Source organism: Cyrtonyx montezumae, unplaced genomic scaffold (assembly GCF_038088225.1).
Source record: "Cyrtonyx montezumae isolate F1298 unplaced genomic scaffold, pur_monq_1.0 scaffold_3, whole genome shotgun sequence".
In the NCBI taxonomy this organism is placed as follows: Eukaryota; Metazoa; Chordata; class Aves; order Galliformes; family Odontophoridae; genus Cyrtonyx; species Cyrtonyx montezumae.
The window spans coordinates 106,142,526-106,154,633 of NW_027072034.1; the positions used below are offsets into that span (position 1 = coordinate 106,142,526).

Below are 12,108 nucleotides of genomic sequence, written 5' to 3' on the forward strand. Positions count from 1 at the left end.
ATTAAAACAGACAATTTCTGGTACAGGTTGGTACTTACAGGCCCAGTTTCCCTAGGTTGGAGGGGGGTGGGAAAGAAGGAAGGAAAGGTGGCTTTGTGCAAAACTTTCCAACAACAGTATAACTTCATATGCTAAACATACAGTAAATCAGCTGTACAACATCATTTGACAGTCCTCATGCAGTCTTCATAGACAGCATCAACTCTATTTCCTTTGTCAGGGACGATACACAATTCCATTAACTAAAATTGGAATTTTCCTTGTCTTTCATCGCTGTAATGTGAAATGGTCACATGAAATTCTTTCTCCTGGATTCTATCCCGCATCAGAGATCATTCAAACTTTACTTGAAAATAAGGCTCTTATCATCTATTGCTTTTTAAAAGGGAGCAATATGATTAATTGAAGGCCAAATTTTGGCGTGACAGTAAATAAATAAATGAAAAAAACCTACAAAAAAAAAAAAAACAAACAAAACTCTAGACAGTAGACAGATATTTGCTTGATTAAAAAAGAGAGAAAACTTGCCTGATTGCAGTTCCTAGCTGCACTTTCAGAAGTGATTAAATTCTGTTATCCAAATTAAAATGTTTAATTACATTAATCTGTGTTTACCTTCTGCCACACCATTGAATCCAGAAGTAATATATCTGTATCTTGGCTTCCAAAATCCCATGCCAACTAAATGAGCTGGAAGCTTCTGTTTTGTTTTGTTTCCCCAAATCAGTTCTTGTTCATCAGTGTTAACTCTGAAAGCACTACTTTTGTTTGCGTAGTTGACTTTGGATCAAACATAAGCCTGGACTGATTCCTCCTTGAACAACACCATTCAACTGTAGCTAAAAATATTTGAGCCCTTGTCTGCGTTAATCTATAGCTAACAATTAGCTACTAACTCTTACAATCACTGGGCTGTGTTTACACTGGATTTGTGCACTAGATTTGCCCAGCTTCAACTTCCAGTCATTGTATTGTTGCTACAGCAAGTTGGCTTCACCTATTGGATTTCTAGTCCCTGTGGAAGCACTTAAGGTTTTGTTCAGAGAAAAATACTGGCTTTTAGAGATCCTTCACAGGTTGCAGATACCAGGTCCATGTCCATTGATCCTGCAGCAGAGACACCGTGTAACACAAGTGTTTTGAAATGAAGTCGTAAGGACAGGCATTAAAAATTAACTGAAGGACATTTCATTTAGAGAATGACATCAAAGGGAAGTGAAATAATTGACTACCAGGCAGCATCAGGCAGAAAAGACATCGGCAATTTTTATAGAGTGGGAGTGTATTATAGGCTCATGATGAGTAAGAGCAGTAAATATACTGAGTGACATTGAATGTGCTGTTTGAGAACATAAAAGTTCACACTGTCCCAACAGATGTGGTCCATTGATTGAGAAGTTAAACAAGGTTCTCTGCAGCACGTGTCAGCACGAGGTAACAAATCACTCTTTTGGGTGGGAACAAGCTCAGCAGAGCTCCTCATGCTGCAGCCTGTCTTTTGTCCTTCAAGTCTTGCTTAGTTTCTTGACACACATCACATCGCCCAGCAATTTAAATACAGCAGAGAAATAACCCAGAGAAGGGCTGTGCCCGTTTGTCCATTAGGGTTGTTTAATTTGTGTAAGTAACATTGCTCAGAGCTTACAGCTTTTTCTATGCCCGCTGTCAGATAAAAGCCAATATGAAATTGCAGGGCCCTTCTGTTTCCAATTTGGCCCCAGATACTTTATTAGGACAGCAAGCAATCCTTCACAGATTTTTTTTTCTTTCATATCTATGAATATGAATCTATGAATATCTTTCACAGGCCCATTGATTTTATATTCTACCTTCATTTTGCACGGAGGACATCTTCCAGCACTGTCACAGTGTGACCTCAGAGCAGAAACATTTGCATCCTCAGGATGTACCAGACCAACTACCTGATGTTTCATTTTTAACTACATACACTATAGCACAGGAGTTTCATCTGTTTAAACATCTCATCGCACATCAGGCAAAGGAGTTTCTAAGTAAAATTAACAATGCACTTGCTTGGTACAGCCTTTTCTGCACGTAGTCTTCCGAACCCATGTAACAAAACGCTGGACAGTGGTTTCTTAAGCAGCCCAACCAGAAGGTGGCTGTGCGTGCTAAGCACAAGAAGGCAGATTAGAATAAGGAAGGCAAGAGAGCACGCCATCCTGTGTTTCTGAGCATCACCTCCAGGATTCTCTTGTTTTTTTCAGTGGTGGGTTTTTTTTTTTGTAACAAATGTAGATGCTTATGGCCTGAGAACAAAAAGTCATAGGGATTACTTGTAATTTAGCAAATGGCTTCAGAAAGCAATGGATTCTGACTAGAAGCACGTGCATGATGTAAAGAAATGAAAAGTACAGCTTAAAATGTAGTATATGCCTTTTTAAAAATGAAGATGGGAACAAATTATACTGAAAGAGTAAAAAAGACCAAGGAAGTCTCACATACATCAAAAGGGCATAAAAAGAGACCAAGGGAAATCTTTTCTTGTGATGTAAGGGCCAGAAAAGAGCAACTTCTTTTTTTTCCTGTTTTTAATCTTTTTAGAATTGTAAGCAGACTTTCCTGTGAATAGAAGTTTATAAGCTGCATCAGTGGAGGCAGTCTCAGTTAATCAGCTGGCCGAGAAAGAAGGCCAGTGCAGATACTTGTCAGGGGGGCTACAGGCCTGCTGCTGTGCACAGTGCCAGAACAGGTTAAGAGAAGTGGGAAGAAAGGTCTTCCTGCACCAAGGAGCAGCAGGAACACATGCAGCAACTAAGGCAGAGAAGGTTTATGCATAACACAATTGCCATGCTCCTCTTCAGGGAATACAGATGTAAAGGCAAAAAAGAAAAAAAAATAAGAATGTATCTATCTAATAATTCTTCCAGCCATAGAGGAGGCCATGGGTACATTTGGGCTTTATGATATGATGCCACTTGCAGCAGGACCTCTGCTTTTCATACCATCTTCCTCAGAAGACTGAGCAGGGCTGGGTGATGAACATGGGGTGTGCCTGATCTGATCCACTAGCAGTGCCTGCAGGCCAGGTACCGTCCTTCCTGGTAGCTGTGTTCAGAGCTGCTGCACATCAAAGAATTCTTTAATGACCTTTAGAGCGCTTTAATGTATTTTTTTAAATGTCAAGTCACATCATTATGCAGTCAATTCTGTCCTTTCTTCAAAGCTCTTCCATTTCCTCCCTGTTCCTCATCCTCAGAATAAGGATTTCTGAACTTCTACACCAACCATTGTGATTGAGTAAAACTAAAAAAAAACAAAAAACAAAATGGCATCCACCTACCCAGTTGTTCCCTTCCTACCCCTTCTGGAAGGCCAGCATAACAAATACAACTGGAAAAAAAATGACAGTGACAGTTAATTTAAAAGTAAGTAACACTGAACAACAAATAACTAGAGACACTTTCCCCCCCCCCCATTTAACACAGAGCAGAGGAGAATGTCGCTTTTTTTTTTTTTTTTAACTTTTTTATTAAAGCTCTTGTTTCACATGATAGCTGAGAACCAAGCAGAGGATTTCAGGGATTTTTTTTTCCAGCAGTTCCTATACAAAATAATTCCTAGTAAGAAAACAAACCCAACCCTGTCTCTTGATAGTGGTACTGTATGATAATACATTATTTTCAGGAATGTCTGTTAAGAGAGTCTGCACAGTGTTTGTCTATTTACAGAAGTTTAACTCCCTGCACCAAGGATCTGTTCCCTCATGCTTCTTTCGCATTGTTTAATCTGACATAAGGGAAAAAAAATCCACTGTACCCAGAGTCCTAATATATATACCTGCTCTGCTCTCAGTGAGGAAACCCCCAACAACCCAGTGCTAGGAAAGGCTATTCTGAATGTTGCCTTTCTGTGCACCTCTTTCCCCTTTCAGAGTGCAGTGCCTGAAGCAAGTTAGCATTTTGCTCTGCATGGAAACAGACCTATGAGTTACACACACTTGCTTCCTCACTCCTTTATGAAGTGGTCTGGAGGTATTATTTAATTCAGTTCTTCATCTTTAGAAGCTTTATGCCACATTCATGTTTTTCTTGAGTGTGATAAGGGACAACAGAACAACTGCTAATTGTGGTCACTGGTCATCAGTATTTACTTTTTGAACAATAAACTCTTTGTGCAAAGGGTTGCCTAGCAGAAGCATCACAGGTTTTGCTGGTCCTGAGAACTGGAAACCCATCATTACCCATTCACTTAGAAACCAGACCTATTAATACATATGACTGTACAATTTGGCTTAGCATAGTAGCTGGATTCAGAGAGAGAACGATGTATCTAAAAGGGCTGATACACACTGCGATGCACTCCCCTGTGATCACGCTCCTCGCACTGCCGCCCAGTAAAAAGGACACCTCGCACTTGCAGTGGCTCAGATCCCTCCCAGGATGTCCCACCGCCTTCCATGGTCATGGGTTGGAGAAGTGGACAGCCAGTTGGATTAAGGCAGAAGACTGACACAAGGTAGTGGCTCATCACAGGCATGACACAACCCGACTGCACGGCCTACTGACTGCCAACAAGTACGTGCCCACATATTTACACCTCGCAGTCCGGGAGTCTCTGTAGGCTTCTTCCTTCGGCCTGCACATTTAAACTGACAAAAAAAATTGTAAACACACAGCACTTAAAAACAAAGAGAAAAAAAAAAACAGCTAGACCAGAAGCTTCATCTTGGTATAATCATCCTTTCTATGGCACAAACGATATGATCCCAGTTTTTACAAAATATTGCCAGCAGTGTCACTGCGAAGAAAGTGCAGATGATATGAAAACGGCTCTTCATCATAGGAGCAATGAACTTTGCAATAGTAGAAACACACACTAAGATGACAGTCATGAAGGCCAAGATAACATTTATACATTTCCCCAGGAGCACTTTGGCATTAACTGTTTCAGTTTGCTGTGCTTGCTGTTCCTGCTGATGGAGCTCCAGCTTTGAAACCCGGGTCTGGCACGATTCCAAGGCTTCCTGGAGATAGAAAACAAGAATCAGGGCAGCTCTGTTCCCACACTAAGCTTCTTGTTTCAGCAGCAGGACCATCCATCATCTAGATTAGAAAGCGTCATTTATTACAGACTGCTGAAACTTGAATGAAACACCAACTCTTTTTTTAAAAAAATTAACATACATATTTATCTACTTTTGTGTCTTACTGCCTGCTTGGACATAATTAAGTCTGACAACATTGTCCAAAATGTAGTATTTCTATTTTTCATGCCTGAGAAAACTTATCATAGCTAACGTGGCCTGTATAAACTGATGAGAGAAAATGCTGGGCAAGTTGTTGCTGTAGCAACTGACACTGCATTAAAACAGTGTAAAAGTTAGTTTCTTTGGAACTAGACTAGAGAAAACATTACAGTAGTAATGAGTTGCTCTGATACTAATTAAACATACTGTGCAACACACACCACTGGATTTAGGGTACCTCTCTGGCATACAGTACTTTTGTCCTCAAAGTCACCAGCTGTACAGTGCTGGCCTGAGTTCTCAGTATCTTACTGATCCATCGATTCCATCCAATATTCCATGTGAAAAACAAATCAACACACTATATTACATAGAGCTATTTGCACTTTGACTGGGTCAGTTCTCCATGGTTTCCAGCTTACTGTGGGACCAGCCAGCCACCAAAGTCAGCAAAAAACACATGGCCATTTACAAAACACAGGTTCCTTCCTCTCTTCTAGGAATTAGCAATATTACGTACACAGAATATCGTTCTCAGTCTTCTCTTATCAACCAGGAAAGAAGCTAATCTTCCTGCTCCTGGCCTGCTGCCTGTGCTACGCTTAGTGGTGTGAGCACAGAACAGTTTTTATTTCCCATCTGAGCCAATAAGATGGCAGTCACTGAGCATTCCTCAGTCACCAGTGAATGTAAACCTAAAGGTTCACCACTTCCTTAGACTTCAGATGGAAACATTATGCATTACACTTCAATATTTAAATACAATTTAAGCACTGATATATAAGTCCATAGTGTTCATGACAAACTTGAAGACAGTGGTTTTTGACTGAAGACAGACATGACTATAATCCATCAGTTTGAAGCATACACGCCCTACAGCTTTGACTGTAGGGGCCATTGTAACCACAGGTTAAGATTCTTAAAGCATCATCCATTCTTCATCCACAAGTGTGCCTAGATTGTATCCTTGATTCCAGCAGGTAAAACCCTGGGTCTATCCTAACAAATTGAGACTGTATCACTAATTGAAAGGTGCTGAAGTTTCATCTTAAAATAGAAAACACTGGCTTAAGTCTTTCTCACCATTTTATATGTAAGGAGGTAGAACGATGCAAATGCTTTATGGTATGTGATTTATAGAAAATGTTAGAAATTCAATAAACATACAAAAGTACCTGAACGTCTCGTGATCGCTCATACGCCTGATACGCCACTTTCTCCTCTATGCTGGCTAGCTCTTGTTTCAAGTTTGCTGTCTCATGTTGATGAAGATCAGTGAGATCATTTAATTGGTCTTCCAATCTTTCATATCTTTCCAGGAAAAAAGGTCTAAAGTTAGTGCCTTCTATTCAAGTAATGCTAAATCAAGAAAACAATCACGCATTGTTAAACGTAACTTCTCAGTACTATTGATTCATCTAACTGGGATTACAAAGCCCTTGAGAAATCAGTAGCGTTACTGGGAGCACTTCACAAGCATTTACTCAACAAACTAAAAGCCTGCTGCTGGCAATGCATATTAAAGAGCAAATATTTGTATAGCATTGGCGAATTATATAACAAGAAACCAGCTGCTAAAAGCATCCAGTCCACATTTTATATTTTTCACTGTTCATTAAGACAAGAAAATCTTAAGTAAGCTTGAGCCAGCTAACAACTCGCCAGTAGTGAAAGGGAAAGACATTTTTCCCGGATCCCCCCCTTAATCACAACTCTAAGGTCCTATATTTCACGGACAGCTCATTCTGTCACATCTCTACATGTTAAACCAGCTAAACCAGCAGAAAGCTCAATCTTTTTTTGTCAGTTTCTGACTTCGTTTAGCACACAAACAAGCAAATGCTTCAGTTGGCACAAATGGCATACAGGTACAGCAGGTGCAAACCTGCTGCAGAATGGCTCACTTCCCACAGTGACAAAGGAGTTAATTACAAGTAGCAAATGCAAAAGGAGGTTGTGCTACAGCACTTAAAATTACACCACACCTGTGTAAACTGTGGCCTTATGTCCACTAGATAACAATGTGCCTGAGAGAAGTGTTTGCACAAGGTACTCAGGACTGAAGATGTCACAGCTGTAAGGCAGCTGTCACACCACAAACTGCCATCTTCAAGCAGCTGCAGCATTCACAGCACAGCAGTATGATGTCAGATGCCAATTTTCTGACAAGCCTCAGATTAAAAGCAAAAAGTTACCATATCATCTGATAAGAAATATTAGCGTTACACATGTACTTTCGGTTACTGGGAGGAGTGGAACAAGTTAGTACTAGATAGCAAATGGAATTATTTTTTCCTTTTACTTCTAAAGTATCACTTACATGCACACATACACTTTACATTTTCCAAATAGTTTCTACATCTATAGAACTCGTTTCAAGAGAACAGTTAAAAGAAAATACCTATATCTTTCCTCCTGTAACATTTGAGAAATAAAGCCATAGTCTCTCTTAAACTGCGTTTTTAAATTCTCTATGTCATCAGCTAATTGGGACTGCGTCTCCTTGATTTCCCTTAGTTCCTCCAAAATCATGGAAAGCTTTCCTTGGCTGTCCAGGGTACCTGCTGCAGCAGGACCAAATGAAGTGTTCCCATTACTGTCCGCCGAGCCGGAGGTCCCACTTGAGCATTCATCATCACTAACATATTTTGGTTTGGCAACAATGGTGGCGCTCCCCCCGTAGGTTCTAGAGCTTGTTTCTGGTCGAAATTCATCCAGGGTGTTTTTGAGATGAGCGATGTTGTCTGCACTACCAAATTTGTTTCGGATCAGATTCGCAAACTCTCTTGACTTGCTGAAAACAAAGACGGGTGGTGTCAAGGACACACCTGGCACGCTCGACTTGCTGCTCTCCGTTCCATGCCCAGAGGTACGAGGCTTTGCGTGCTGAATATCTTTCAAATTATCTTTGGAAGTATCCTTCGTATTTTTGGAAGATCCATTCTGTTCAATATCCTTGAGCTTTTTGTGGTATTGCTCTAGCTTCTTCTGCAGCTGGGCAATGGAGTGGGCAGATTTCTGGTTCTTTTTCTCAAAGACTTGCTTAATGCGCCCAGCCTGTTGCTTGTCTGCACTGTTTACCAGTTTCAAGTACTCAGCCACATTTCCATCTCGAGCTGTTTGTTCAACTTTGATTTGTTCTGTAACCTTGAGGATTTTCTGTTTCAAGCTATCTGCGCTGAGTTTGACTTTGTGAAACTCTAGGACTCCATCTGGTACATCAAAGTTCAGATTGGTGTCAGAGCCTCCGCGGCGAATGTTAAGCGGCAAACTGAGAGTATTCATGTCATGTCTTTCCACCTGACGAGAGAGAAAAGAGAAAATTCACATTCTGTTTGTATTTCTGAAATCCCAATTTCCATTTCTGCATGTAATTGTAACAAGTAGGGAGCGCAAGTCGCTTATCATAGCAAGTTTCATTGAAATCATAAGCATTTTTCTCAGTTTGCCCAGACTGAAGAACAGAACAAGGAACTGCCTTTTCTCCATTAAAAAAAAAGCAAGATTAATTAGAGCAAAAATTAAGCAAGTGTAACTCTTCAGAATCATTTACAGTTCACTACAAAATCAGAACAACACCTAGTTAGAAAGAGTTCTTAAATACTATTTTACTAAGGACTTCCGAGAGATCACAACTGTTAATTGCTCTGTTGTTCTCATAGAAATGATCGAATACTGAGAGAGTTTTGTTTTACAGGGAACAGCATATTTTACCAGGATAAAGTCTGCTTTTGACACGTGCTCCTCCCATTCAAGTTCATCACAGTCAGAAGTTTCTGCACGCCTGGCTGAACGCTCCTGGAAACGTACAGCATGCTTCAGCAGGAAGCAGCTGTTAGCTTTTAGTGTAGGCATCACAGGGATGGAACTAGCCCACAGTTGACTTCCCATGTTTGATGAAGATGCCTTACAACTTGTTCTGTTTTGATAGCAAACCCACTGAGCAGGATTTCCCAAAATAAATTTAAGAAAGAAAACTGCACTCACTCAGCTGTAGGATCCAACACACCTTTACAACGTTCTCAGAAAGTGTAACCAAAATAATTAGGCAACATAGTCACAGCATCTGCACAACAGATGATTCATCTTTCCCAAAAGAAAGGCAGGATCGTCTGATTGAAAACATACACAGTATCTCCTCCTATAAACTCAAAGCCACAGAGGAGCCAATGAGACAAGAGTGACCTGACCAGAATAGGTTAATCTCCAGTATCTTCTCATGTCAGCATCTCTGACAAATAAGATGCATTTCCCTAAAGCTGCCGCAACACTTTTTCTGTAGAGACTGCTTAACAAAGGCTCTGGCCATAATTTGTTTTCCAAACTTTAACACCAGAGGGAACTAATGCAGTTGTTTGGGCAAGATTGTTAGAGAGACAGAGCAGAAGTCCGTATTAAAGCACACGTTTTAAAGATGCCCTTGTGAAATACTGTTCAAACATTTAACTACTCATTACTTCAAAAGGCCTGACATACTACATTAAAAGCTGATTTTCAACTCACTACTTAGCATTGTTTCTAACACTGAAGAATTCCTTATAGCATCACTCAGCTTTCCTTCTTGATTGAAACCAAAAACATCATTAAGCATTGCCATAAGGCTTGTTTTTCTCAACCCTGAGCAGCATTGGGAATCAGCTGCAGCATTCCTGTTGCTATTAAAATACAGGATCAGGAACAAGGCATGGTGCCCCACTGAGGGACACGCATCATGTGCAGATTGACCACAAGAGCTAAACTCAACCTTTTATCCATCACGATGAGTTACAAACACAGATGGGGTAACACAGCCATGAAACGTGGTCTGTCCCTGAACACTTCAGAGATGACATCATCTCTGCTCCTGCTTTATGTTCTTACCCTTTTATTACTAAGGATTACAGAGGATTACAGGGTTGGTTGGTTTGTTTAGTTGTGTTTGGGTTGTTTGTTTGTTTTTGTGTTTTTTTTTTTTTTGCTACTGCACTACTCAGAGTAATCATTAAACAAACTGCTTACAATGGCCTGAAAGTCTATCAATCTCCTTTCTCTAGTGTTCTTTTTCCCCACAAATTGCTCTCTCGGGAAAGCAGCACGATACCAGGCTGGCCACAGCCAACAGCATCTGCTTCACAGACAAAAAGCACTTCATCAAAACTTGCACAAGAAACTAATAAAACCCCACAAGACACTTCCTGCCCTGACCAAACCTGATGTGTTTACTTCATAAGCTGATTTAATTCATAAGCTTTTAAATTCTATTTTCATAAAAACTTACAAGAAACTGGCAGGCTCCCGGTAGGAAAGCATAACTTGTTGTGATAACACGAGGTCTAATGCCAGCAGCCTTCCTGGCTAAGCCTCTTCTGTGTGAATTTATGAAGCTAGAAACACCCACCTGCCTTTCCAACCATGGCACTGCTGATGTGAAAGGGTCCCTGGCAGAGCTGAGATCTGGCAGTGGTAACTAGTAGGTAAAGTAGAAGTTCACATTTCCTGACCTCCAAAATAAATGGATACTTGAGAAAACGCCAGCTGAACGGCAATGGGTTTGGCAGTTTCTTCAGGAGAATACTGGTTAGTGGTCACACTTCAGACTTGGAGTCTATTCCAAGGATTAAACCAGTGCTGTAGATCCACATAGGACACCTGGATCTTTACAAAACTTACACAGGAAAGAGCAACCAAGACAAATGGCTGAAAAGCTTCTTAGATACTAGAGTTGTACCCCCATAGACATTTCTTTAAGTACATTTACTGGGTCTGAACAGATTCAGCAAAGAGAAAAAGCTGAGCATAAAACAATAGTTTCCTGAAACAACCACAGACATTTTTGAATAAGCTCTGGCACAAAGGTGTACTGTAATAAATCACTGACTTGCATATACACACAAGACAGATCCATCGCTGATATTACCGAGGACAAGCTGTATGTACTTCCAAGAATGGGTGGGTCCATCTCTAACCTCTACACAGCATTGAATGTTTACTTCCTGAGTACAAAATACTCTAAAAATACACTTTAATAATTGGATATAAGCCCAATCAGATTCCTTCTGCCTCATGTCCTTTCCCTCACTGGAGTTTCCAGTGGGTCAGCAAGGTCTGCCTTCGTCCCTGCCCCTTCCTGGAACCTCAAGGTCATAACAGCAATAGGGAAAGAAAAACAAGAGTGTCAAGGAATTATATCAGCTGATTAATTCATTGCTTCTGCATGCACGGAAAGGCAGGGCTGAAGAATCAATTAGCATGTGGTAAACCTACTTCTGAAACGAACATAACAATTATAGGTTCAGCTTAAATTCTGTGAAGCTTAGAATAGCCCAGATTCCCAAATCACTGCTACAAGTAGTTTCTCTTATCTTAAAGGACTGAGAGCTCACTAAGGGCACAGTAGAGTCATAACCAAGCCACTCCTCTGAGCACACCGGGCCAAAGTGGCAGTGCGTAAAAGCACTGGGTAAAAGGCAACCTGCCATTCACGAAGAAGCATTCAGAGCACAACAGTGCTTTAAAAATCACACGCACAAAAGAAAGGGTAGGGATTGGATCAGCATTTTGATGATATACAGGTTTTCTCATTCACCATCCGCAAAAGTAACCATAGCTCACAGGTGCAGGCCGTGCTAATCACGAGCCCAAAGGACCTGCATGCCCAAATGCCATGGGTAAGATTGTAAACCCATAGGTATCTGTGGGAAGTGGTACCACAACAATGTGAACTGCAGAATGGGCGAGAACATCGTTCCTAACATCCTGTGTAGAACGGCTGCTGTAACACCTGGCTGCAACACACAAAGCAGGAATAGAAGGTTATTTCTTCCATGAAAATGCTGGGTGCAGCCCACTTCGGAGACAGAAATGTGTAGCAAGTAAAGCATGGAGAGCACGCAGCCTTCCTGCTGGCTGCTCAGATGGAC

General features: G+C 40.9%; 1 protein-coding gene across 3 annotated transcripts in view; it reads right to left on the bottom strand.

Moving 5' to 3' along the window:
- Window positions 1-4,527: 4,527 nt before the first annotated feature.
- TMCC3 (transmembrane and coiled-coil domain family 3) overlaps window positions 4,528-12,108 on the bottom strand; it is a 43,216-nt gene continuing 35,635 nt past the window's right edge. For all 3 annotated transcript variants that reach the window (XM_065742702.1, XM_065742701.1, XM_065742703.1), the window contains exons 2-4: window positions 7,611-8,509; window positions 6,385-6,520; window positions 4,528-4,987 (exon numbers count right to left, since the gene is read on the bottom strand). In XM_065742702.1, coding sequence (XP_065598774.1) covers window positions 4,685-4,987; window positions 6,385-6,520; window positions 7,611-8,494 — 1,323 coding nt within the window. In that variant the 5' untranslated portion in view covers window positions 8,495-8,509 and the 3' untranslated portion in view covers window positions 4,528-4,684. The remainder of the gene's footprint in view (window positions 4,988-6,384; window positions 6,521-7,610; window positions 8,510-12,108) is intronic.